The sequence below is a fragment of the Filicampus tigris genome, chromosome 5 (assembly GCF_054856515.1).
Source record: "Filicampus tigris isolate MCC_2025a chromosome 5, RoL_Ftig_1.0, whole genome shotgun sequence".
Taxonomy (NCBI): domain Eukaryota; kingdom Metazoa; phylum Chordata; class Actinopteri; order Syngnathiformes; family Syngnathidae; genus Filicampus; species Filicampus tigris.
In genome coordinates this window covers 26810379-26837930 of record NC_141221.1, presented here as the reverse complement: position 1 = coordinate 26837930, position 27552 = coordinate 26810379, and the positions used below count along the sequence as shown (strand labels likewise).

At 40.4% G+C, this 27552-nt stretch overlaps 3 protein-coding genes and 1 long non-coding RNA gene across 11 annotated transcripts in view; 3 read left to right on the top strand and 1 right to left on the bottom strand.

The window, feature by feature from the left end:
• Positions 1 to 5288, top strand: part of golga1 (golgin A1) — a 46341-nt gene extending 41053 nt beyond the window's left edge. For 6 of the 7 annotated variants that reach the window (XM_086030862.1, XM_086030861.1, XM_086030860.1 and 3 more), the window contains 4 exons: positions 800 to 859; positions 3310 to 3534; positions 3621 to 3707; positions 3978 to 5288. In XM_086030862.1, the coding sequence (XP_085886988.1) occupies positions 800 to 859; positions 3310 to 3534; positions 3621 to 3707; positions 3978 to 4058 (453 nt within the window). In that variant the 3' untranslated portion in view covers positions 4059 to 5288. Of the gene's footprint in view, positions 1 to 799; positions 860 to 1886; positions 1970 to 3309; positions 3535 to 3620; positions 3708 to 3977 lie in introns of those variants that run through there. The other variant, XM_086030864.1, reaches the window with a different exon arrangement.
• Positions 5289 to 7274: 1986 nt separating this feature from the next.
• On the top strand, positions 7275 to 12553 carry rpl35 (ribosomal protein L35). Its single transcript, XM_086031827.1, has 4 exons — positions 7275 to 7419; positions 8062 to 8198; positions 10931 to 11012; positions 12366 to 12553. Exons 1-4 carry the CDS (start codon positions 7417 to 7419, stop codon positions 12513 to 12515), a joined length of 372 nt encoding a protein of 123 aa, XP_085887953.1. The 5' UTR covers positions 7275 to 7416; the 3' UTR covers positions 12516 to 12553.
• A 4458-nt stretch (positions 12554 to 17011) lies between these two features.
• LOC147147960 (uncharacterized) lies at positions 17012 to 21372 on the bottom strand. Its single transcript, XR_015086852.1, has 3 exons — positions 21225 to 21372; positions 18846 to 20359; positions 17012 to 17372 (listed from the first exon to the last, which is right to left on the bottom strand). It is a non-coding gene; the product is annotated as an uncharacterized LOC147147960 (long non-coding RNA).
• Positions 17042 to 24509, top strand: LOC147147959 (uncharacterized). 2 transcript variants are annotated; one of them, XM_086031099.1, is made up of 4 exons: positions 17042 to 17361; positions 22322 to 22431; positions 22521 to 22739; positions 24265 to 24509. In XM_086031099.1, exons 1-4 carry the CDS (start codon positions 17042 to 17044, stop codon positions 24432 to 24434), a joined length of 819 nt encoding a protein of 272 aa, XP_085887225.1. In that variant the 3' UTR covers positions 24435 to 24509. The 2 variants fall into 2 exon arrangements, 1 of the variants encoding a protein (XP_085887225.1); XR_015086851.1 differs by lacking the exons at positions 17042 to 17361; positions 24265 to 24509 and adding an exon at positions 19292 to 19456 and having other exon boundaries at positions 22521 to 22558.
• Positions 24510 to 27552: the final 3043 nt, after the last annotated feature.

Here is a 27552-nt window from a genome sequence, read left to right as displayed (position 1 = left end):
TGATCCCCGAAATTGCACAAGGTCTGAAGAAAGAAGTTAAAAGCTTTGACTTACTAAGAAGACATGATGCACGTTTTTGAGATAAACAACATACTGTAACGAATTGGATTATCTGTATTATGGTGATTTGTGTTGTGTCCGAGGTTCGGACTTACGACTCGCTGGATGGGAGGGGTGTGCGAGTGAGGAATGAGCGGACGGTGAGAAGGACGAAGAGATCCGTGTGTGCTTTTGACGGAACTGTTGTTGCACCGTAGTTGGAATAATAAAAAGGGAGATAACTAAGCTACTGTACGCCTGACGTCATGTCTTTGGAAGACGTTACAATACACTTCAATGGTACACTTATAATGTATTTTCCCAAGCCACACAAGCACGCAACATAAGGATGAAAGAGCCGCATGTGGCTCCGGAGCCCTTTTAATAGACAAGTTCATTGGACTTTTTATAGTTGTGTTGAGACTTTGTATGAAAGGTTAAATATTGTACTTTAAAATAAAATTACCTAAATTCAGCCTTTTTTCCTCCAGGTCCCTTTTTGAAGAGTAAAAATAATAATGTTCAATATATATAAGTATCAACTGATATGAAATACTTAGGTCGTGATACAATCTTCAACCATATCGCCCAGCCTTATGCTCAGTAGATCTTATTATAATTGTTGACTTGTTAATCTCTTGTCAAGTGTATCCTTGTGAAAACAGGTATGATGAAAATAACATGCCGAATTTTGTAAAAAAAAAAAATTAAAAAAAAATTTGCAACCACCATGTTAAGAAAGTTTGTGGTTGTCTTTCAGACTATCAAACAACTGCAGCAGCGAATGGCAGAACTAAAAAGAACGTTGCAAAAAGAACTGGTAAGATAAAGTCGACAGTCTTCATGCTTGTTTATTTTTTCCAGACAGAAACCCACATTAAGAGCCCAGTGCTTAACTAGTATATCGCCGCTGTCGTGTGAAAAATACTTATCTCCAATTTTGGAAACTTTTTAAATTTTCACTTTAATGTGATGTCTGTAACACGGAAACATGATTCATACAAAAATAAGAAAATTAAAAAAAATGGAGATAAGTGTTTTTCACATGACAGCGACGATATGCTACAATTGCTTTGGTTGAAAATTCGCTTCATCTTAGAAGTTGCACCTTTTGTTTGAAATCACCTGATTTCATGTAAGAAAAAGTTTTTGAATGGTTGACGGACCATTGATCATGACCATTTTTTGTCCAGGTACAGTATGTCCTATTGTCATAATTTCTAACATGTGCCACCGTCGTCAAAATCGTCCTTCCACTTCTGCGTTAACGGTTTGACGAACCGCTTGCCAGCGCATGTTGTATGTGTGTAAGGAGACAAAGTGAGTGAGTCGAGAGTTGCAATGTAACTCCTTTATTTAACAGTGATCATTGTTGATGTCAGTGCAGTGGATGTGAGAGAGGTCAGTCTGAATGGATGGGTGGTGACGCCCGGTCCAGGGAGCGCTTCCATTGGTCAGCCCTTCGGGTTTCTGATTAGCTGGTTACCCCTCCAGCAGTTTCTCTGCTGCTACATGTGTTCATAACAATTCTGTTGAGGACGTTTCTGGCGGGGCGATTCAGTTGAACTCAATGTCGTTAGCGCGGGCGGGCGCGGTTCCTTCCGGGGCGGGCGGCGCGGATGAGGCCTTTGGAGCGGTGGGACGCGGAGCGAAGCACCGATAATCCACCCATTTGTCCATTTGGCGCGGCTAAAACAAATGAACTTTTTTCCCTCTTCGCCTCATGGCAGCCAGTCAGCATCGGGGAGTACTACATCACACACAGCGTCCTGTACACTTGGCGGGTCTTTTGTTGAGAGCGCAAAATGAAGGAAAACATTATCGTTGTGGTTTGTGGACATCCACAGCTATATGACACGGCCAGCTACCAGTACCGGGACAAGAAAAAAAGGCTTGGAGAACCGTGAGCGAGAGGAGCTTGTTATACCTGGTATGTTTTAACTTTCTTTAGTTGTTTTTTTTTTTTTTACAGCTGTTGAACTTTACCAAGATGGCAATATTTGTTTGCATTAGCTTTAGCACAACTAAAGCTACGTACTCCTCCAGCTGCGGACAGTCATGCGACTTGCTAGCGTAACTCGCCGGTGTGCTGGCTCTGACATTGCTCGCGCTACTGGGTCTCATCTTTTGTCATACTAGTAGAACTCGCGCTGTATCTCCAGTTTAAAAATCTCCCGCGCAGTTGGGTAACTAGTGGCACGTTTGAAGTGTTCAGAGGCAATTTTTGTCCTTTGCCCATTTCGTCAAGTTTGTTGAGATTAACTTTGGCCGCCTCAAGACCACGTCACGTGCGTGAGGCACGATTAGTGGGCCGGACTAAAATCTGTCAATCTAAAACCTACTGTCCGTCCCTTTTTTAAAACTTGTCGCCCCCCGTCCTCCGTGACAAAAATGGGCATCCGTTCAGGACGGAAAGACGGACCGATCCGCACCCAGGACGGACTGCCCAGCTCTGCTTGTTCCGCCACTGACCGATTTTAGGACAAATCCACTCTTAAATATTACCATTATCTTTTGCTGTATTTGTCACCGGGAATAAAAAAGAAATCCAAATGTTATGTATCAGTCTCAGAACATGCGTATGTGCGTGTTTGTATGAGACGGGTGGTGGTGAAGCGAACTTCTGTTTTCCACAAGTTAACAAACTGGTCATGTTGAAAGGTTTGAACAACTTCATGAAGGTACCTCATCCACTTTACCTCACCAAATGAAGTTATCCATCTATCCATCTATCAATCTATCCATCTTTCTATTCAGCATGGTGCACAAGTGGTTAGTCTCACATTTCTTGTGCTTTGGATTTGAATTGTGGCTGCTCAGCTTCCTCGAGCATTCCAAAACAATGCATATTAAACAGCCATAAAACAGAAAAGACCAGAGAAATATATTTAAAAAAAACATTGTATTCGGTTTCTTTTTTTTTTTTTTTTCAACATATCTGGTATTGGAGTAATCCAAATGTAATTAAACATAGTCAAGTTATATTACTTTAGTTTTATGGCACTTGGAATACATTACTAACTGCATTTTTAACAGGTAACTAGCAACTGTATGTATCAACTTGCCCATTAGCCACACCCCTACAGTGGCCCCCACATACGCACACAAAAATGTTCAGACCACGAAAATTTGTTATATCGGGTTGGGGTGGGGGTTACCATGTGACTTTTCAGCTTAGGGCACCTAAAGGTGCAGCAAGGGCCCTGTACTTGACTGTATTCTGTTGACAGTTTCAGATCTTTTTCTGTTTTCTTTCTTTGCCTACTATAGAAGCTGAAACCTGAGCCAGAAGAGGAAGCAAAGGAAAAGATACCAGAAAGCGTAGTTGTAAAACAAGAAATGGTTAGTGCAGAACTGCCACCAGCATCTAGTCCAAGCCGTTCCAGTGCAAACACCACAGTGACCAACACCTCAGACCTTAACGACTCAAGAGAAATCAACTTTGAATACCTGAAGCATGTTGTTCTCAAATTCATGTCATCCAGAGAGGCTGAGGTAAGTCACCAGTCCTTGTTCTAAATAGTTTGTCAAATTTACAGATTTAGAAACTATGAAAAGTACGATATCTGTTTTATTTTTAGGCATATCAGCTAATACGAGCTGTGTCTGTGTTGCTGAACTTCACTCGCGAAGAAGAGGACATGTTAAAGCAAACCCTGGAGTATAAAGTCAGTGTTGAATAAATTAAAAAAATCCACTTTTTATCATTAGGAAACAAATGTACTGTAGTTATTGTAATTGTTCATCAAAGATGTGATTAATATCAACTACTATAGCTGTATTATTATTTGTCCTATTTTCACCTGATCCCTTTTTTCACTGAACAATTCCTGAACAAGACTAGTAGAAAAGTAAATGCTAGATACAATTCCCTTTGTTTTGTATGCACTTGGCTTCATTGAACTTAAATTTCAATTACTTGCACATTCACTTTCTAGATGTCCTGGTTTGGCTCCAAACCCTCTCCAAAGGGAATTATCCGGCCTTCAGTCTCAGGCTCTTCAACCCACTGGAGCTGATGGACTACTAGCAAGACACTAATCGAGAGACAGAAGTCGGAGGACCACCATCAGGAGTAAATCAGTCCCGCTTCAAACATTTAGTTGGAAGCTTGCTCCAAAACTTGAAGCAGTATTCTGCTGACACACATATCCCTGGATCTGTGGGACAAAGGACTGTTGTTGTTGTTTTTAATGTTTTCAGGAGAAGGGCTGCATGGATTTTTTTTTTGATTTTTTTTTTTTTTTTTTTTTTTTTTGTAATTCGCTGTTGATTTTAAAAATGACACTATGAAGGTGGAAGTCCAGTGTCACCGTTAAAGACACATTTACACTGGGAGTGTAGTTGTCCTATTTGTTTTCACTTACACGACACCAACTGGACCTACTTGCCGTTAAGGGAACTGCCTCAGTTTTTCTCAGATGCAGCCGACCAAGTCTCATTTTCCTAATTGAAACTTTAAGCTCTTTTTAAAGAGACAGTGTGTAGGATGTTTTGATTTTTCAAAGTTCATTCATTTTAAAAATACACTTTATTTCAATAATACGCAAAAAAAACTTGTTCTATCACAACGTAAATTCTCTTATGTAATTGTAGGTGAAGTAATCGCTTATTATATTACATAGGGCGCACCTCCCCTGCAGGAGGCTGCCATGTTTTGCCGCCATGTTTCTGTTACGGATACTCAAAGGAGACAAACTTAGCAAACGTAGTTACTCAACATCATGACTGCACCATGTGTAAAAAATGCAATGCACTTATTTCGTCACTTCAGGGAATATTAGAAGTCGTTTATAATGAAATTTTGCTTGCAGCTCTGCTGAAGAAATTGGTGGTAGTTTTGCAGCGTGGTCCCTCTGAGGTACTGTAATGCGGGTGCTTCAAAATTCACACGCTTCAAGCTTTGGTGGTTGCATTCCATTAGATCACCACTGGATAGCACTAAATTCTACATACTGGACCTTTAAAAATTCTAAATGAACCTACCCAAATTTTGTGAACAATCAAGAGTCAAAACAGATTCCACCCTAAAATATCAATTTGAAATCATTCAACATTGCACCAGGTTATTTTGTTGTTTTATAGACTTTGTGCAAGAGGAAGGTTTGACCCTGGCTTGATCGCCAGACAATCGATGAAAACCCATGATCTAACTTATGCCATTTAAAGAAAAAAAAAGCGTTTTTTGCAAGATCTTTAATTAAATTGAATTTCATGACGATTAAAAGACATACTTTACTGTAAATGCCCATACATATTCCATGCTGGTGTGTTATAGATATATACACACACCATTTGCAAGCAGGCCTGCCCTGTTTCTGGCCACACTCAACATATTAGGGAAGTGTTAAACATGCAACCATTCTGTGGCTTGACAATATCAGAACGTGTGCGTGCGTGCGCGTGTGTGTGTGCGTGTGTGGGCGCGGGTGGGCGCGTGTGTGCGGCCAAAGTATACAATATGTGCATCTACTGTATAAGTACTTGTGTGTGTAAGCTTAAAGTTGAAGTCAACCCAATTTTTTTCTTTTCAACAATATGTTCTATGCAGCCCCACTAGTCAAACATGGCATTCTGATTAATATTGCATCTGTGGAATATGAGTTAAGCAGGAAAATACACCCATTTTGTCCATCTCAGGGGCGGCCATTTTGCCACCTGTTGAAAATAACATCACAGTTGCTCGGGGCTCAGCTAACGACCAATCATGGCTCAGCTTCAGAAAACAAGTAAGCCGTGATTGGTCGTTACCTGAGCCCTGGTCAACTGTGATGTCATTTTCAGTCGACCGAAAGTGACAAAATGTCTGCCCCCTGAGATGGCTAAAAGTGCAGAGATTTTGCTGCTTTTAACTCATATTCCACAAACACAATATTAATCGGAATGCCATGTTTAGATTAATACAGGGAGTGCAGAATTATTAGGCAAGTTGTATTCTTGAGGATTAATTTTATTATTGAACAACAACCATGTTCTTAATGAACCTAAAAGATTCATTAATATCAAAGCTGAATAACTTTGGGAGTTGGACTGGGGCTTTTTTTAGTTTTAGCTATTTGAGGAGGATATCCATGTGTGCAGGGGACTATTACTGTGCATAATTATTAGGCATCCTAACAAAAACAAAAATGTACCCATTTCAATTATTTATTTTCACCAGGGAAACCAATATAACAGCTCAACATTCACAAATATACATTTCTGACATTCAAAAACAAATCAGTGACCAATATAGACACCTGTCTTTGCAAGGACACTCAAAAGCTTGCCATCCACGGATTCTGTCAGTGTTCAGATCTGTTTTGCTCAACATTACGTGCAGCAGCAACAACCACAGCCTCCCAGACACTAAACAGAGAGGTGTACTGTTTTCCCTCCTTGTAAATCTCACATTTGATGAGGGACCACGGGTTCTCTATGGGGTTCAGATCAGCCGAAGTAGGAGGCCATGTAGTTTTTCTTCTTTTAGGCCCTTTTTTGCCAGCCATGCTGTGGAGTACTTGGATGCGTGTGATGGAGCATTGTATTGCATGAAAATCATGTTTTTCTAGAAGGATGCTGACTTCTTCCTGTACTCCTTACTGCCTGAAGAAGGTGTCTTCCAGAAACTGGCAGTAGGACTGGGAGTTCAGCTTGACTCCATCCTCAACCCGAAAAGTCCCCACAAGCTCATCTTTGATGATACCAACCCATATCAGTACCCCACCTCCACCTTGTTGGCGTCAGCATCAAAGATCTTTGATGTGTATCCACAAACGCAATATTAATTAGAATGCCGTGTTTCAACTATAGTGGGACTGCATAGAACATATTCTTAAAAAAAATGTTTGAGTTGACTTCCTTTTAACACATTGATGTGCATATTGAATATTTCAGGAAAATACATAAGACAGCCTGATATGGCACCACATATTTTTCTGACAGTAAGGGTCTACTTAAACCATATAATTCCCTAAACACTATAAAATTAAGACTTTTATTTATTATCAATTAATGGCTCTTACAATCATTTCCCTGATTTAATGATAGAAATATGATAAGTTATGCCCACTGCCTCCAAATTCTACAAGGTCGTTGCAAAGTACATTTTTATTTGTGTAAATACTCCAACCTCTGCTACATATAAAATACAGTCTAAATCTCAAATTAAAATTAAAATTTTCCACCATCCTTCTATACTTTGTAACTACACTAACTAATAATGTTATTAAATATAAACAATATTTACACGTTGTTATTAATGTCACACCGTGGCGCTGTTGGTGGTATGACGTTGACGTAGAACCCGGAGAAGCGACGAAGAAGATATTCTCCGGAAGCTCCTTTTTGTGAGCACGCGGTACGTCCGGCCTTTCTAGCAGCGTAGCGAGAGGCAACATGGTGGGTAACATTCTGCTCTCTGGTAATTCGTACATATTAGTGTTTATAGCATTTGTCCTCCATAACAGATGTCACATATAAGCGCGTAAGCAACTTAGAGTGCTCTATGGTTGTGTCTAGATAAGTAGGCCACACTGGACTCTGAGTAAAATGCTAGTTTCAAAACTGTACTAGCACTGACTTGCGCCGCTTAGCTAAGTTGCTAATGTAAATGACGGCCTTGCTAGCGTGAAAGTTAATTTGCTGATGTGATAAACGATTTGAAACTCGCGAATAGACAGTAATTAAATTGATGAATTCTGAGTGTTTTTAAATATACGCCTGCATAGTTTGATTAATGACTCAATATTATGAAGTGTGATCTTGTCGCCGAATAGCTCGCGTGAAGCGAGGCAAAGTATCGGCAGGCTTCACTTGGCTCTCTCGTCTGAGATGATATTTGTTGAGCTGATGTACTGCTGATGCATTCACAACTGCTTACCAAAAGACTGAGACTTGAGATGTCAATTTGGTGCATTGAGCTATCCTCCTGCATCCATTTTTTTCGATGAGCCTGTGTAACTCGGGGCTGACAAGATTTTCAACCAACTCCCAATCATAACCTGTTGTGTTTGCCGTCCTGTTCAATCTTATTTCATACAGGCTAAGATCAAGGCAAGAGATTTACGTGGTAAGAAGAAGGAGGAGCTGCTCAAGCAGCTGGATGACCTGAAAAATGAACTGTCACAGCTCCGTGTGGCCAAAGTAACCGGCGGGGCTGCGTCTAAGTTGTCGAAGATGTGAGTAATCTGTGAAATGAATGTTGCTTGGATGTCTTCATGCGGTTCTGGTTTGCATGACTAATGCTATCAATTCATTATGAGCCGGTTTTGGTGGAAGATAAGGCAACAATGACCACATTTGTCATGTAGTGTGGTGAATTAAGACACTGTCACATTTTGAGTTAATATACATTTAGGGCTGCAACAAACAATTATTTTGCGAGTCAATTAATCACCAACAGTAGACGCAACCAGGTGGCAGACTGAACAACAACAACAGAGAGACGTGAATCATATTACATGGTCATCATTCCAGACTTGTAGTGCAATGGTAAATCTTAACAGTTCATGAAAATTAATAAATAACAAGGTGGCTGATTCCAAACAACGAATTGTACCATGTTAAAGAATGAACTAACAACAACAAACCCATAATTATGAACTACTTACAAAAAAAAACGGCAAGGCTGCTGGGTACTACTTCAAATTATACAAGGCTCAAAATAAACTGTTTTGCATGGCGGTTAATGAGTACAAAATTGCATTTTGTGCTTCATCAAAACAGTCGAAAAAATAGCATAGCTGAGAATTACAAATTTTTATTTCCTGTAATTAACATTTTTATTTCCCATAATTGAATGTGCGTGTCTTCTACTCTGCAAGTCGAGGCGAGCTTAGTGCTACTTGACCGCAGCTCGCTAGCAATGACCTTCAGCTGACTATTACCACTCGTAAACACGTTGCGATTTTGCTCCTACGTCAAAGCTGTAGTTGTTTGTTACGGCGAACAAGCTATTCTTCATGCAAGTACCATTCCCAAGGATTACGAGGAGTAATTACCAGAGGGAAAGACAAAGAAGCGATGCTACTTGCCAACCTAACGTCATGTTATTGATAGCGAATCATCAGCTGAGAGGAGTGTCTTAGAAGATTAAAATTATAATATTGACGATACGCGATTCAGAAAATTTGTGTATTTGCTTTCACTGTACAGCCCAGACTTTTGAGTTTGACTTTCGAGATCTGCACAGTAAATGTTATCAAAATTACTTAAAAGAACAGCTCATCTTTTTGTTTTTAACAAATTTCTGTCAGAAGTATTATTTGTATGCCTCTTATTTAGATTGATATCTACTAGGGATGGGACGAAATCTCGTGCTACGAGATCTTGCGTGATTAGAACGCCACGAGATTTCTCGTCCCTGCACAGCACGAGTTTGTTTAGACGTGTCAAGCGTATAGTTTCTTTTTTTTCACCGATGCTTAACAGCAGCAGCACTTTTGGCGTCTAAAGACAGCTCGCGCTGCCCGTGCACAAACTAATTATGGACGTAATCACGCGCTAGAACAACTCTTTGGACATGATGGCTCGCGATCTAGAGCAGCGGGGTGCCGTATCTGCAGCTCTGAGGAGACCAGAACTACGACGAGTTGCAGAATTCTTCGCACAGACGCAGTGACATTCCTCTTGTTGAAGATCGACTGAGAAACAAGTTGAACTCTACAATACAATTCAATTTTATTTATATAGCGCATTTCATAACAGTTAGAGCTGTAACAAAGCACTTTAAAAACAATACAATAAATAAAAAAAACAATAAGAGGCAGTGATACATCTATTAATAAATATATCAGTAAATATTAACAAATATATAAAATATAAATAAATAAACATAAAACGCTATATACAATTGAGTTACTGCCCCACGAGCACAGTTGGATTTTGTCAATGTATTCAGTAAGAGGAAAGATCTGAGCTTTAACTTATTGCAGCAATATTTAAGAGCATGTAACAAAAGTGACTCCTGTTTGCATTTGCACTTAAGAGCTAGATGATTAATTTTCTTGCAGTCTGTTCGATAAACATTTTGAAAACTGAAAAAATTACATGAGGTATTTTTTATATTCGAAATTTGGCAAATCTCGGCTCGTTCTCGCGCACTCAATCTCGTGAGACATCTCGGCTTGTGGGATTTTTGTCTCGTCCCATTGCTAATATCTACATTTGTGCAAAAATATGCAGGCTACTTTGTTTACTTTTGCTAATTTTATATAGCAGCACTACCGGGTGCATTTCTCATAATATAGGTCTGTTTAATGTCACTTCAAAATTTGTGAGAAAAGGTGAGCATTCATAATATGTTGTATATTTTTTTTAATAGAATAACTGAAAATATATCGTCACGCTCTGTTTAAATCACAGGTGATCCGGATTTCCACTACTCCTTGTGCGTCGCAGACGAGGCAGTTTTGGAAGAAAAACAAATCGTTAATTAGTACAAGTCTCATTGAAGATTTTGATCGTTGATGTAGTAGTGACAAGTCGACTAATCTTAGCAGCCTTATACATAGTAAACATTTAAAACAGCCGGTGGTTGCAGAATTATTTAATTTTAGCAGCAACTTCCTGGTCTCTAAATTTCTTCACACCAACCCTTTTCAAATAGTGGAGTGCGCCAACAACCAGGAGGTGCACATGTGGCCCCAGGGAACATGTTTTTTTTTTTTTGTGTGTGTGTGTGCCATACGAGAATAAAGTATAGTGGTAGTTGCGCTCTCATTGTAAGTGTGTGCGCAAGGAGTATAAACGATGTTAATAGTTATTATTTTTTTGTTTTTCTTTAATGTTAATGCACTATGTATGTTTACATACAACATACAATGTTATGAAGGTGGCGGCGAGTTGGGGTTGTGGGGTGTAGATAACAAAGTGGAAAAACACTGGTTTACACTGTACTTATCTTTTGCAGCCGCGTTGTCCGCAAATCTATCGCCAGAGTCCTGACGGTCATCAACCAAACTCAAAAGGAGAATCTGAGGAAATTCTACAAGGTGAACTAAGAATGAGCATTTGTACCAACAGCCTACATGGGACTCGAGGTTTTGCGTTGACGCTCTCGTTGAATATTTGTTGAGCATGCATTCACAACTGCTTCCCAAAAGTCTGAGGCTTGATGGCAATCTTTTTCACAAGCCTCTATTGCCTAAAAACACTGCAGTCTTAATGATTCCAATAAGGTTGTTTGCCTTTGTTATTCATTTTTCTTGCTTAGATTAGTTGGGATTTTTTTTAATTCCTCAGTGCATCTCTCGTATTTTTTCTTTATTGGTTGATTACGATTTTAGTAGTAGTGTAATAAAGACATTGGTCGATTGGGGGTTTACAGTGGTTAGAAAGTCAGTGTTTCAAAAACTGCTAATACTGGCCGTCACCTATGAGGGTGTGGGGGTATCAAAGCAGGGCACAATTTGATTGGCTGCTTGCAGAGTTGAGTAAAGGAGCTGCCTCCAATTACATTTTTTTCCCCTCATTATTGTACAGAGGAGGGAAGGGAGCAAGTTTGTTCCGTTGATTATTGTGCATTGTCTGATTTATTTTTTGGATTGTGCACACCATGACTAGCCCACGGGTTTGTTGTGAAAATAACTGCAGTGATGGGACACTGACTTACTAAGTAGAATTGGAACAGGAGAATGTTTCTTCTGTACCAAATATTCAATAGTTTGTTCAAAAATAAAATGGATTGGGTTTGATGCAAAAAAAAAAAAAGTTTTTTTTTTTTACAAAAAATGGCTGTAATTTCAATATAGTGATACTGCAATATTTTTGCACGTTTATCATTCCGTCCGAATTTATCAGCTCATGCTTTAAGTGCATGGGACCTGAGTTTTTCAAATTGTAATATGTTGTATTATATAAAATTTCCATGTCACAATAAACGGTTTCTCGAATTGATACACATTAACCGAGTATTTCCTTGCTTTAGCATTACGCTGTGACGCGTGTTTGTCATGGTTTTCTTCTAATTCATTTAATTACTCCTTTAATTGAACAACAAAAACGAGCGACCAATACTTACCGACAGCTTGTCATTGCCATTTTCAGAGTCTGAAGACGATATGGCTGGGCCAGTGATGTCACGCATGCACTGGGCCGGCCAGTGGGCGAACCCAGCTCACAAAAAAATATCCAGTTTTCTGCATCTTTGTTGATGCCTTTCCATTGCGTTTTTACCAAAGGAATCATCGGAATTTCATTATTTGTACTTATACTCCTTCAAAAAAGTTTTTGGGGTAACTTTTTTGTGTCCCATACACTTTGTGTCTGTGGCAATATTGCTGTTGTGATGTTAAGATCTTGTTTTTCAGTTCCTAATGTTTTGGGTCTTATTTGATTGATTTTAGGGCAAGAAATACAAGCCCCTGGATCTGAGGCCCAAGAAGACCAGAGCTCTGCGTCGCCGCCTCAACAAACATGAAGAGAGTCTGCGCACAAAGAAACAGCAGAGAAAAGATCTGCTTTACTCAATCCGCAAATTTGCTGTCAAAGCTTGAAGCGTTTTCTGTCCACTAAATAAAACCTGTTAAGGATGGGCCTTTTGTCCTCTTGTCTCTGTTAACTTGGTTAGCCATGTTTGCTCCAATTAAGTATATTAATAGAATGTAAATTACTATCATAAAACTCCTTGTTGTAATATATTGACTGCAAAGGCAGTAAATTGAAATGACAAGAAAAAAAAAGAAGTATATGTGCTTGAGAAAAGCAAATTAATGGGTGTGAGTTGTAAGCAGTTAATGCACATTACGTGAAAAGGTGATATTCCACACAAATACAAGCATTGCACATCTACACTTTTGCACAGCTCAGCAGTTATTGCACATTTGGTTGAGGATTAAGAAAGACAGTTCTTGCTTCTTGGATCATTTCTCATGGGTTTTGATTTTGTTTATTGTAGTGATAGCTGTTTGTCCAAACTCTGTGACCTGTAGCGATAGCCCAAGCGCAGCATTTGATGAGGGGCAGCGAGAGCTGACCATGTCCTCCAGATTGAGCAGAGCGCAACCAGTGATGTTCAGGGCTGTGTTGATCACTGCCGTTCTCTCCTTCCCCCCTGGAGCACACCACGCTGGGATACAGTACGCCAGGATCCTCGCGATGGTGGCCTAGCAGGAGGTCATCAGCTGCTTCTCCTCCAGTTTGTTCCTTCCGAGTTATATCTGCAAGTGGTATTGCTGTTGGTTTTTCTCAACCACCACAGTGGAGATCTGCACGCCCAGGAATCGAATGGAGTGCACCCTTTTCACACAGCTGTTTGGCAAGCAGGACAGTGATTGGGAAGTGTGAAACGGAACAACATAAATTATAATTTCTTTTCCTTTTGTGTATTACAGCTATCGAAAACATAAATTATAATTTCTTTTCCTTTTGTGTATTACAGCTATCGAAAACTTTATAACCGAAAACATTTTTTCTGTAAGTAAATAATTGGTGGTGCCAATGTTTCAGAATGATTTGACTATGAACAGATTTATCACAAAACAAAATCAAGGTGTTTTTATTTAACAAAACATGGAAACATAATATTCATTCATTAAGTAACGCCGCTATAAGGAGATGTGGTCTAATGTGTAGAATTTTGTGCCATCTAGTGGTAAAGTAATAGAATGCAACGACAATCTCGAAGTTCGTGCATTTTGAAGCACGCGCACTAGGTGCCTCAGAGAGAACACACGTCGCAAGGCTACCACCACTTATCTGCAGAGGGTCAAGCAATTGTCATTACAAACGACTTCTAGTATCCCCTCAAGTGATACGTGATATAGTGTACCTAATTTGTTACACATGCTGCAGTCATCGGTGGTCGACTGGTTAGCACGTCCGCCTCACAGTGCAGAGGTCGTGGGTTTGAATCCGGCCCCGGACTTCCTGTGTGGAGTTTGCATGTTCTCTCCGTGCCTGCTTGGGTTTTCTCCGGTGACCTCCCACATAGCAGAAAGATGGCGAAACATGGCAGCCTCCTGTAGGGGAAGCGCACCCTATCTAATATAGAGTTTACTTCACCTACGAAAAATGTACTATGGTGTGATAGAGCATATATATTTTTTTGCATATTACTTAAATAGTGGGTTTTCAAAAATGAACTTTGAAACAATCAAACATTCTACACAGTTACTTTAAAAAAAAAGGGGGGGGTAGGATGAATTCATATATAAATATATGAACTGAACTGTGTGTGCGTACGTGTGCAAATTTTATTTAATATAAAAGTGGATGTTGATTGTTGAAAACGTGTTTCCAAGTTGCTATTCTGTGGACCCCCGAGATAGCCTTGGCCACCTCAAGGATGAAAAGCTTCTCCACTAGATGGTCAGTTCCAGTTTACTTCAAATGACGTCATAAGTCAAGATGGCGGTCAAGTCGGTGAAGACAATCTCTCTGCTCATTGAAAAGCATTGCACTTTGGTTCGTTGTCATTTGATTTATGAGGATTATTTCCAAAGTGTGATGAAATGTCATCTGACTACAATAACAATCTGCCCGCAGAGGCAAAAATTGTGATTACTATCACACTCGAGAACAAGTCTTATCACTTAAGAGCTGCCACAAAGCAAGCACTGCGGTCTTGCTTATATTTGAACCGTCCAGTACCACTCTCTTCACTCCTTTTACGCACTTTCTCCGACATTCACGGTCCACACAGTAATTGTGGTGTAACCTGTTTTAAGTACATCATGTGTTATTGCGAAAGGCACATGTGCCATGTGGTAGCTTGTGAGAAATGAAGCGAAGCAAATAAAGACGTTCGAGTTGCTTCTAAGGGTTAAAACGCTCTAAGGGTTTAAAAGGTGTTGCTTGAATCCCAATTGGGCAATACTACGACAGTAATATGGAATAACTTAGTGTCCATCATGTTATGGTTGGAATATCCAACCGCACAACAGCTTCTAGGCATGATTTTCTGCGAGCTTTATAGCCTATGCTGTCACAGGCAAAAGCAAAACCATACGGTGCGTTGTTTTCACCGACTAAGGCGTATTACATCGTGGGTTTTAACAGAAAGACCCGGATATTCGGAATTGCCCATTGCACTGCTGAAAACGTGATTTGACTGGTTTCCCGGTGTTTCCTAAACACACACGCATGCACGCACTGAAGTCAATTCAATTAAATCATCAGCAACAGCCAAACCGTTTTATACCTGGTGTGATACGATTCAAGGTAGGTACATTTTAAAATGAACCGATTTGATTCAGTTCGGTTAAATCAAAAGCAATTTTCCTATTCAAATCGGTTTTCATTACAGTCCTATTCATTTGCTTAGGCCGGCCACTTCTGGGAAGTTTCACCACTGTTCCATGTTTTCTCCATTTACGGTAAATGGCTCTCACCATGTTTCGCTGTTGTTCTAAAGCTTTAGGAATGGCTTTGTAACTCTTTTCAGACTGCTAGGTGTCAATTACTTGATTCCTCATCTGTTCTTGAATTTCTTTGGATCGTGGCCTTTTGTTGCAGCTTTCTGTGATCTTTCGGCTGACTTTACAGTATTTGTCGGATGTTATGTTCCTGGCCTAGGGGCACCTGACACATAACCACATTAGAATCTCCCCGCGATCCTCCCTCTCCCAAGCAGGCCAGTGTGCACGGGAACTATATTTATGTGGTTTATTATTTTTTTTTTTTTTACGTCGGAGGGAGAAATATGCCAACACAACAAACAAAATCAATCTAAGGACCCTATATTCTGTCTACAAATTGAAACAAGCCAAAGACAAACTCTTAACCTACCTCCTACTAATAAACATGAGAAAACAGGCAAAAATAAAAAAGGCTTCTCCCTCCTACCAGGCTATAAAGTGCTCACAACACAATTGCAGGTACACGGTGCACAGGACAGCATCTGACCGGGTTGGAAGATGGAGGGCTTAGAGTGAGAATGACTGCCAGCACTTGGTGGTTTAAAAAAGCTTGCGTCCCTCCTCTGACCAATCCCATGGTAGCAATCATCTGAATCGGCCAATCAGCAGGTCACACTTGTTTGCAATCTAGACACACATTCTGTCATGCCCACAAACACACTGGAAAGCACATAATTTCCAACAAAACATTTAGGAAAATTACACAAATGAACAGGTACATAACACCTTCCCACCTAAAATCAAAACATTATACCCCAATAAATGTTTGATTCAGTGAGAACGAGACAGCGCATCAACCATGACATTATCTAGCCCCTTCCTGTACCGGATCTTGATGTTAAAATCCTGAACCAGTATTGACCAATGCATCAAATATTGATTATTGTTTTGCATTGGACTCAAAAGCACAAGCGGGTTGTGGTCGGATAAAACAATAGTAGGCACGGGGCTAGAACTGAAGTACACCTCAAAATGATGCAATGCCAATAGAAGAGCCAAAGCTTCCTTTTCGACAGTGCTATTGTGCAAGTTATGTTTCTTAAATTTCTTAATTTAAAAATAACAAAATTATAAAATAACAAATCGGGTGATTAACTCCATGTTCATCCTCCTGCCAAAGCACTGCCCCCCACCCAATGTGCTGGCATCCACTTCCATCTTAAAGGGAACTTTGGGACTTGGCAAACTCGTCAGCGGAGCTACCACTTGAAAATTTTTTGTACAGAATGCTCTGAGTATATATATACTCAGCCATACCCAAAAATTGGCAGAGCTCGCGTTGAGTTTGGGGAGCCGGAAAATCGACAACGGCGATTTTTGCACTCACAGGACAAACACTATGTCCAATTTTGGATTTTTTTTTTTAATTTTTACGTTAATACGATTTCTGTAGTACGGAAACACCATTCATGTAAAAATAAGAAAATTGAAAACGGACACAAGTGTTTTTCACAGGACTGCGACGTTGTCCTGTCAGTGAAGTAACGCCATGACCAAAACGCTGCTCTTTGAAAGATGCTGTTGTGAGCAAAGTAGACCCGAGGAATGTCTGGAATGACAGCCACCTTTATTCTAATTACTTTCCTAGTAACACTGTCCCGTCAGCTGCCCATCACTTAAACGACAACACAGCGTTTGTCAGTGTCCACCAGCACACAACCACCATGAGCTTTCTCCTCAGACTGTCTGTCTGTTTTAGCGTATTCCCTTTATTTGTGCGGCCACATCTGGTCTCCAGCAAGAAAACGGGCTGCTTCCGCGTCAACAACTGCAAATGCATCATGAAGGATGGCAGTGGGGTGATAAACCTGCAAGCTATGGGAGATGCAGACGGTTTCCTGGGGCGGATGAAGCCTCTCCATGCAGACGACGGGCCGGTCGACGCCGAGTTGCTGCTGACCTTCAGCCCTTGCCAGCCTTTCTCACAGCCGGAGGACCTGACAGGAAGTGACTGTACCACTGTTGCCGCATGCCTCATTGTCAGGTATACTTCCACTAACCCAACAAGAGAATCATCATATAAAACATATTTACAATCATTTTACAGTCTTTGTAGCTTAAAGGTGCTCAATGAAGTTGCCATTGGGTGATGATGTCATTTTGTATTTACGTACTTAGAACATGGAAATTCTCAAATTGACCACAATGATTTCAAAAGTTGTAGTTTTGTTTCACCATATATTTCTTATTTGTGAATGCTAAACACCGCCCTATATAGGAAGTTTGTTTTATTCATATTTATCAAATGCTGTATATTTGTTTCTACTTTCATATAATTTTAACTATGGTTGTTTAACCATTTAAAAGTGTCAAGTAAATTTGGCAAGTCACAATGCACTTTTGCACCTAGGCAAACAATCCGCTAGCCAATAAGACTGAGTTGCACAGTACTTGTTAAGAGTAGTTAGTGACTAGTGACTACTTGCAGTTTACTACTTTCAAGAGCTCAGGAATGTTGCGTACTGTATTTTCTTTTCTGCTCGAGACCATGCAGCTGTTAAATCGCAGGTGACCACCAGGGGGCCCCCTAAACACATGCATTGTGCTCCATACTGTTCATTGACTATTGAGACTCCTGTATAGTGGACAGCAGGGATGGGCAACTTCAATGCTGGAGGGGGCCACAATTTTTCATCAGTGCTACTGGGGGGCCACATAGTACCTAACTGGATGTATGACATAAATGCTATGTCCATAATGTACTAAATACGTGCGAAATACATGCCCTTAATGTATTTCATCCATTTCAGTACTCGGATTAAAAAACAAAAAAACAAAAACGCAGGCACGGAGGGAGCATGCAAACACCACAAAGGAAGACTGGAGCCTGGAGTCAAACCCGGACCTCTGTACTGTGATGCAGATGTGCTAATCAGTCCTCCACCATGCCACCCTAATACCAACCCCTCAAGCAATAATGTTGTAATGGGGACAACTGTGTAACATTGGTTTTCTTTAATCTTGAAAATAGACAAAAAAAGCAGAGGGCATACTGAAATATGATCACAATGATTTTGAAAAGGCAGACATTATATATTAGTGCAGTCACGGACTATGCTAAGCAGGCCAGTGTTTCCTCTAGGTTTTTTTTTTTTTTTTTTAAAGCAGCGGGAGCAGGACATCATCCTGAATACGATGGGCATTCTGTGCTGCACAAAGACGGCGAGACCGAGAGCTTTCCGGGGCAGCAGCGGTTTAGATATATAAACAGATGTCGCGTGTTACCGTTTGTGGGTATATAAAGCAGCAGAACCATGAGTTACTTTACCTGCAAGCACCAACACAATTTGACTGGTGTGAAATAGCTAACTTTAGCTCCATAATGCACAAAGCGGAAACGCAACATGTTATTTTGACTGCAACCCGCTGCTTCGAGAAATGAAACTTAACGATGCACATTAATACGTCGCGCATAACAGTAACTTCAGTAAAACCGGGTCATATTAGTTAGTAGTTAGATGAACTTACAATCCTCTAGCTTTTTGCCTTAATTCTGTTGTCTTCCAGCAGCACCTGGGTGACGTCGCTTCAGGTGTTCGTTAATCACACGGCTTTACAAAGGATACAGACGACCAACTCGTTTGACTTTTCGTTGAAATATGTCCATACTTTGGACTTTCTTGTTGAAATATGTCCATACTTTGGACTTTCTTGTCCCCTTTTCAGCTACTTCGTGGTACCGCTGTCCTCTTCGACGCACGAACCGGCACCACCGCCATTTCGGCTGTCCTCCTTTCTTTTCTGCTGTGCGCACTTGTTTACAACTGATGATATGCACGTGTTTACATATTTACATAATAGACACTCGACGGTATGTGCGTGCCGACGTATTAAACGTCATCGGTATGTTGTGCGGGGCGACGTATTTACGTCATCGGTGATATCGACTATGTCGACGAGCCGGGACAGTCTACATCAGGGGTGTCAAACTAATTTTTGTCGCGGGCCACATCGTAGTTATGGTGTGCCATGGAGGGCCGTGATAACCGTGAACCCATATAAATGTATGATCGCCTTATATTATCACATGTACACAACAAATTGATGGATAACTTGTTTTGAAATCAGAAGCCAGTACGGTCAGTAGTTTGTTCAACTATTTTACAATGTATTTTGAAGGAGGGATTGGTAACAAATGCTTGCAATGTCTCATATATTTATTAACAGTGAAGGCAATTTCAAAGAAACCTGTCAAGTCAACACACATGATTTGCCTTCGCAGGCCACACGAAAAGGTGGTCTACATTATAGCTTTTTGTTTAAAGTGTTAGTGCAAATGTTTCATGATGTTTCAGAAGTTAGTAAGTGTTAATAATGTAACAATAACACTTTCTTGGACAATATATTGTCCCACAAATTATGACTGATAAATGACATTACGATATTATTGTCAACATTTTTTAAAGACCAAATTAACCACTAATGTAATGATTTTACTTTATATTAATGCAAGTACTTTCAAATTCTTTCAATTTCTTAACCCGTCGCATACTACACCTTCTGTGAGCGTCCAACCTTTTGCACTGTTCCCTTTATCTGTTCCATTATTCATTTACTTTTTTGACCAAGTGCTCCAGTGAGTGTTTAATGTCGGGACACAAACTGTATCACGAAGTCTATTTTCCCCCGCAGCTGGGAAAACTTGAGTTTGTTGGTTATGTAAGAGGGCATGCAAATTGATTGTGTTGCGGCATTGTGTTTAGCTCACTTGGTAGAGCACACTTGACATGGGTTGAGGCTGTCATGAGCCGAGCTGAAAGAGCCGGTTCTCTCAAAAGAGCCGGAATTCCCATCACTGTCATCCTCATAGCGGGCGATGCTGGTTCAAATCCTGTGCCGAGTGGTTCTTTACTGCAGATTGGTCCTCAAGAGGCTCACTTGCTGCCCGTGTCTGTGTGCGCGTGTGTGTATGTTGCCCGGTCTGCTTCGGTAGCTAGAGGGGCAACTGGATATTTCTTGACGCCTCAACGTGTGGTGAAATGCTGTGGCAAAATAGGAGAGACACACGTTGAGCTGCTGTTGTCATCACAGAAGGAATATTTATTATTTCTCTTCAGGGCATACTTCAGGTTTCAATAACAGAATAAAAATCAAAATTCCAGTCTTGTTTTACAAAGCATTGCTGTAACCTGAGTCCTAAAAACATTAAGTCTAATAAAATTTAATTCAATAAAACAAAGCCTCTCTGTTAAGTTTCTTCATAACTATTTCCACATGAAATAACGTCAAGCAAACATTTTTGCTATTTCACATTTGAAAGTTCAACAAATGAATTATATTTTTAATCCGTTACAAACCCACAGAAATGTATTTTTTTTAATACAGCTGATTATGTTTTACATCCTGTTGTTCTATCATCAGTACAAAATAATTGCATTTATTAAAGAAATACATTTATTTGTACCCTTTCTCCAACAACAGTCTCACAAGAAAAAAAGTGCAATACTCCTTAACCGACGCTTTCCCCTCGCTGAAGCTTTCTACAAAGCGTCCATAGCTCAATGTACAAAATTACTACATGAAAATATAACTAGTCGTGGCATTAAACCTTATGCTTCTATCTGCTATAAAAACGGACCAGGAAATAAACATGCATGAGAAAATATTCCCGAAGTATAAGTGAATTAACTTCAACCGACAGTTCAGTAGTTTCTTCATTTCTCTCTCACTACTCCACGGGCCGAGGCCACTAGCTTTAGCATGGTTAGCATCATCTTATGCTCACATTTACACACTTACGCCTAAAAACGATCTTTATCACCACTCGTACAACCGTAAAGTGCTCAATACTAACGTTTTAACACTGTTGAAGACTGATTTCTATGACTTTATAGTGTATTTACTAACCTGTGGCAAGAATAGGAGAGACACACGTTGAGCTGCTGCTGTCATCGCAGAAGGAACATTTATTATTCCTCTGTGCTCAACCGCTACTCTATGCCACTAGTGCCGCTGCACCTCCTAGTGGATGGCTGTGGATTAGCTACCTAGAAATGAGTGAGAAACTATAGAATCTAAACTAGGGAAAATAAACTAAAATAACAAAATAAATTGTGGCGGCACGGTGGACGACTGGTTAGCACGTCCGCCTCACAGTTCAGAGGTCGTGGGTTCGATCCCGGCTCCGGCCTCCCTGTGTGGAGTTTGCATGTTCTCCCAGTGCCTGCGTGGGTTTTCTCCGGGCACTCCGGTTTCCTCCCACATTCCAAAAACATGCATGGCAGGTTAATTGATCACTCTAAATTGCCCCTAGGTGTGATTGTGAGTGCAGATGTTTGTCTCGGTGTGTCCTGCGATTGGCTGGCAACCAATTCAGGGTGTCCCCCGCCCACTGCCCAAAGACAGCTGGGATAGGCTCCAGCACGCCCCGCGACCCTTGTGAGGATAAGCGGTATCAATAATGAATGAAAATAAATTGTAGGGGTCTCTGTTTTTTAAACATCTGATTTCAACTCTCTACATGTACATGCCAAATCCATCCATCCATCCATTATCTGTACCGCTTCTCCTCACAAGGGTCGCGGGGCGTGCTGGAGCCTATCCCAGCTGTCTTTGGGCAGTAGGCGGGGGACACCCTGAACTGGTTGCCAGCCAATCGCAGGGCACACAGAGACAAACATCCGCACTCACAATCACACCTAGGGGCAATTTAGAGTATCCAATCAACTTACCATGCATGTTTTTGGAATGTGGGAGGAAACCGGAGTGCCCGGAGAAAACCCACGCAGGCACGGGGAGAACATGCAAACTCCACACAGGGAGGCCGGAGCCGGGATCGAACCCACGACCTCTGAACTGTGAGGCGGACGTGCTAACCAGTCGACCACCGTGCCGCTACATGCCAAATCCTTCAAATAAAATTTTGTAAATACTGTATAACTGCAAAATGCCACCCATAACTCAAGATATAAACTACTGTATTAGTATTTTGTCTGTGAGAACAGGTATCAAAGGTTCAACAGATACATTCACCGCTACATCAGCTTTGGGGGACATAACGGCAATGAATTCCATTACAATGACACCCTGAGGACTCTTTCTGTCTCCTACTTTGGTGAGCTTTTGGACACACTTTTGGGTTCATTTTTCAAGTCTCACGCCACTCACTTGACAGCGCCACCACTCTTGTCCTTTTGTCCCTAGGGCCCAATGAACTTCCACTTACAATTGTACATTATCACTGTAATCCAAATGAGTCTTCATCCTTTATTCGGGACCAGAGACTGAAAGTAGAGGAGCCCCTGCAAATCTGGGTGGAGAGTCCCTGTGCCTGTCCAAATGCCTGTGACATAGGAGATCTGGGTCTTGGCTCCATCTTCCTTATCATCCTGTCTCTCAGCGCTGCTGCTTACCTCATACTTGGTAATTATGTTTTATATTTAACTTCGGTGGGATTTAAATTAAAAAAAAAAACTGTCAAGGTGAAGGAGATTGGATTAAATTGTGCCACATAAACTACGGTGCTTGTGCATGGGGAAGAATCGATTTCAACACAACTCTGAGTACTGCTAGACTTGGGTCAAGGTATAACTTGGACGGCCACATAAATAATATTATTAATATATTGATCAGACTAAACATTTTCGGGGTGATATTCTGTTTGGTATGAGATCAATAGCTTTGCTATCAAGCCCATAGTGGATTTCTTGCTTAACAATGGGCGGATATGTAGCAGGGTGAAAAATAATCTTCCTAAATACTGAATGTCTTCATGTCAGAGTACTGAAGTGGAACCAACCAATTAGCAATTTGTTTTCAGGTGGTTCCAAGAAATAGCCTACTCATTTTACTATGTCAAATGTTTTTTGTTCAATTATTTTCCTTGTGCGCCTCTTGAGATTATTTTATATATTGTGGCTATTAATCTGATTTGTCTGGATTGTGAGTTTGTCTTTTATTTAAAAATTCAACTTTCAAGATTTTGAAATGTTATTCAAGACACACACTTGTCGATTACGGTACGTATTTCTTATATGTATCAGAGATTCGGGATGAAAAATTCGGACTTGACCAACAGTGCAGAAAGAGTACAAGATGAGGAATAATTAATTGTTCGTTAATTTTAGCATCAGAATGTGATGTCTTGCATTGCTAGATATGGAGGACACTCATTTGAAAAAAAAATCAATATAAATAATAGGGCTGTCAAAATTAAAGCATTAACTACAGAGATTAATTTAAATTAACTAACTAAACTAAAAAACTCAGTTAACTCAATTTTATTTACTTCATGTAGCAGCTGACCTCTGCTCACTGTGCAGCCAAACTTAGAGGAGAGTCACCGCCGCAAAGATGGACTTTTACGTAGTTTTACTTTAAAAAATTGCTTGACGGCTCATTGGAGAAATCCAAAATAATTTGCACACTTTGCGCAGCCAAATTCGAATACCATATTAGTTTTACATCTTTGGTGTATCGTTCAACTGTTGTATTATCCTGGAAAAGAATCATATTCATGGATCAAAGAAAGCTATTAGAACAGTCTTGGAATAGAAATATACTTTAATTTTTTCCCACATTTCCACAAGATATTACTCAAGTAAATAACGGCACCAAGCTTGGTAAAAAAATTGGAGTTGAAAAATACGATTAATTGTGATTAATTATGGAAAATGTTGCGATTAATTAGTTTAAAATTTTTAATCGTTTGACAGCACTAATAAATAAATAAAGGGCAGTCTAAGCATAAAAAAACACTTATGCGGTTTGGTGTGGATGCGTTTTTTAAAACTAACTAGGCAGTGTTGATGTAAAGTTTTTCCCACACGAACAGGGGGAAATATTTTTTTTTTACGGACAGCGGTTCTTATTATTGTTTGACTTTCGGCAAACTGCTACACTTTCAATAGAATGTGACTTTCTGTACTGTACTGTATTGTGTTGACAGGTTCCTGTGCACTAAGACCTTTTCGAAGCAGCAGTGGAGTTCAAATATCTCCCGAACACAGTGTGTGGTGTATGATCTGCTACCTCTTCACTGAGAAAAGGCCAGCAAGAAGACAATATACAGGCATGACACATTCTGAAGCAATGCTGAAAGACCAGATGGTGTCTTAGGTTTAAGTGTGAATAATTTAAGATGAATTATGTAACTTTTGGTGTTTTGCGTAAACTCATAAACTGTTAATATAAGTGATGCTTGTTTGTTTATATTCATGAAACAAATACAGCATACATGGTATGTATCTAATGTGTTCAGAGCATAAACCAAAAATGGAAGTCTCTTTACCTACTCACCCGCTCACATTCGGTTCACCTGCACAACCAAATGAGATCCCATACATGATATTGCCTTTCTAAGACAATAAAGTAGAAGCTCATAATGTAATTCAATTCCACTCAACTCAGCTCTAGTTGTAGAGCACTTTAAAAGCAAACCACGGCTGCACGCATATAAAGTGGTGTGCATAAAATAAAAATCAGATATCTGTTCAGGGACAATGGTTGACTTCCAATTTGTTTCAGATTAAAAAAAAATGTCGGTTTCAAAAAAAAGTTCCCATACTGAACAATAAAAATAATGAATTAATGTTGAAATCCTAAAATCATTAATTAGTACAAGCAATGTTTTTAGTAACATTCTACCATTCTTATACAAGTATTGTGATACAAGTATGTTAAACATTGCTACTAATTGGGCACTGATCAAATTTATTGTCACAGTAAACATTGTCAATATTCATGAGTGAAATGCACTATAGCAGCTCTCTCAAACTATTACTTTAGCAGCTCTTCGACCTGTGGTAAAGTGTGACTTAATAGGGTTGCGCACATACGGAGGATCGGACCTAATTAGAGCATTTGTCTTATCTTCATAAGGGTCGCGGGTGAGCTGGATTGGACTGGCCGCTAGCCAATTGCAGGCTAACATTTCGTCGTTCTTCTGTGGAAAAAAACATATATAATAATATATATATATATATTTTTTACGTTATTGGGGTTTCCGCATTACGGACATCCCATTAACGTGAACATTTTAGAAAAGGACAAAATTGGACATACATATTTTTCACAGGACAGTGGCGATTTGTCTTGTCCTCTTTGTCAATGTCAGCAAATGCCCAATAGACAGACATTTTTTAAAGTGTATCCTGAGTAATTGTCCTATGCTCTGGGGCATATTAAGAGTCATTTTTGCTCATAAAATGTTAATGGTCGACCACCGTAAATTTAAAACCTGTTCAATATTTATGATTCTGTTCTGATTCTGAAGGGTGTGGGCAACAGTGAGTTTGGCTGAGCCAAATTCTCTGCAATTGTGAAGTGAAACAAAGTAACAACAAAATAGCTCATCAGTTTGGCGTGCCCAAAACACTTTATGTGGGAGATGTCCAAACGGGATGCCTGAGTCACCTCATGTGATACCCCTTAATGGGGAGGAGCACCAGCTCTATTGGGAGCCCCACCCGGATGACTGAGCTTCTTACAAAATGGAGAGCCTGGATACAATTTCCAGTTCCATCTCATGTCTCTATTTGCAATTACTGGTCCCCTTCAGGCTTGGCCAAAATTCCTGGTAGGCCGGTGTGGGTACCAGATGTGATCGGGTTGTAAGATTGTATCGGGGTCTGCGGGCCTGCTGATGACATCACGCTTATAATATATTTCTGTAACATATTTCTTTGCCTCTTTGTTTGGCACTCCCCTTGGCTGTTGTGTTTGTATGTTCTCAATAAATAGTAGTAAATAGTAAATAGTAATAAATAGTTACTCAATAAATAGTAAAATAAAGTACATTACTGCTACTTTTGGGTGCAAAAGGCTTGATTTATGGCTTGCTAGGGGCTGCTGTGCCGGCCCACAAAACCAATTATTATGGCCCGTGAGTTTGTTGTGAAATCAGCAAAGAAAGAGCCTTTAGTGCAGATGGACCTCTCGGTGCTGGTGCCAGGCAGTAGCAGGCGATGTGCCCGGGTTCTTCACACCAATAGCTGAAAGGGAGGACACCGCCGGCCGGGGTACACCTCCCTCTCAGCCCTCGTGTGGGGAGCTGGGGCATACCCATCGCCAGCACTGAGAAATCAATCCACCCCGCCGAATCAGATTATCCTTGGATAATCTATGATAATAATACATATACTGTATTTGTGTGGCTTGTTGGCGGGCGGGTCTTGCTCTCTTGCATCCCGGGAATGTATTTTCAGGGTGTGTGAAACCAGAGGTGGGCATTTTACTAAAGTTTGCCGGTCCTCGTTCGTCATCTGGCAATCCGTCTATTTTTCAAACTGAACCAAACTGTAATCATCTGCGGGTCAGTCCGTCATGTTATTTTAACCGCACTTCCATCAGTAAACATCAAATGTCCGCCAGTCCGTCAATTGTCAATCTGAAAAAAAAATGTCCAACAGATGAAAAATCCATTTATCCATCCATTGTCTGAACCGATTTGATTAAAATCGTAAATGGAGTGCGCTACGTAGATCATAATTTGTCATTGTCAGCTGCTCAAACAGCTGTACACTCACATAGCGTACTTTTGACATTTGAATACAAACTTGCCAATCTGTTGAACTGTTACGTGGGAGCCTGCTACTGCTTTAACTTTTGAAAGTTTTACTTACCTTAAAGTGGAAATCAACCCAAACATATTTTTTTCAAAAATATGTTCCCAGCAGGCCCACTAGTTGAAACACGCCATTCTGATTAATATTGCATTTGTAGAATACGAGTTAAGCAGGCCGTTTTGTCATTTCTGTCGACTGAAAATGACATCACAACTACCCAGGGCTCAGGTAACGACCAATCACAGCTCGCCTGTTTTCTAAAGCTGACCCGTGACCCGCATTTGTGATGTCATTTTCAGTCGACAGAAGTGACAAAATGGCCACCCCCAGAGATGGCTACAAACAAGTGGATTAACTCTTATTCCACAAACGCAATATTTATCATAATGCCTTGTTTCAACTAGTGGGCTTGCATAGAACATCCATCCATTATCTATACCGCTATGTGACAAGGGTCGCGGGGCGTGCTGGAGCCTATCCCAGCTGTCTTTGGGCAGTAGGCGGGGGACACCCTGAACTGGTTGCCAGCCAATCGCAGGGCACACAGAGACAAACATCCGCACTCACAATCACACCTAGGGGCAATTTAGAGTGTCCAATCAATTTACCATGCATGTTTTTGGAATGTGGGAGGAAACCGGAGTACCCGGGGAAAACCCACGCAGGCACTG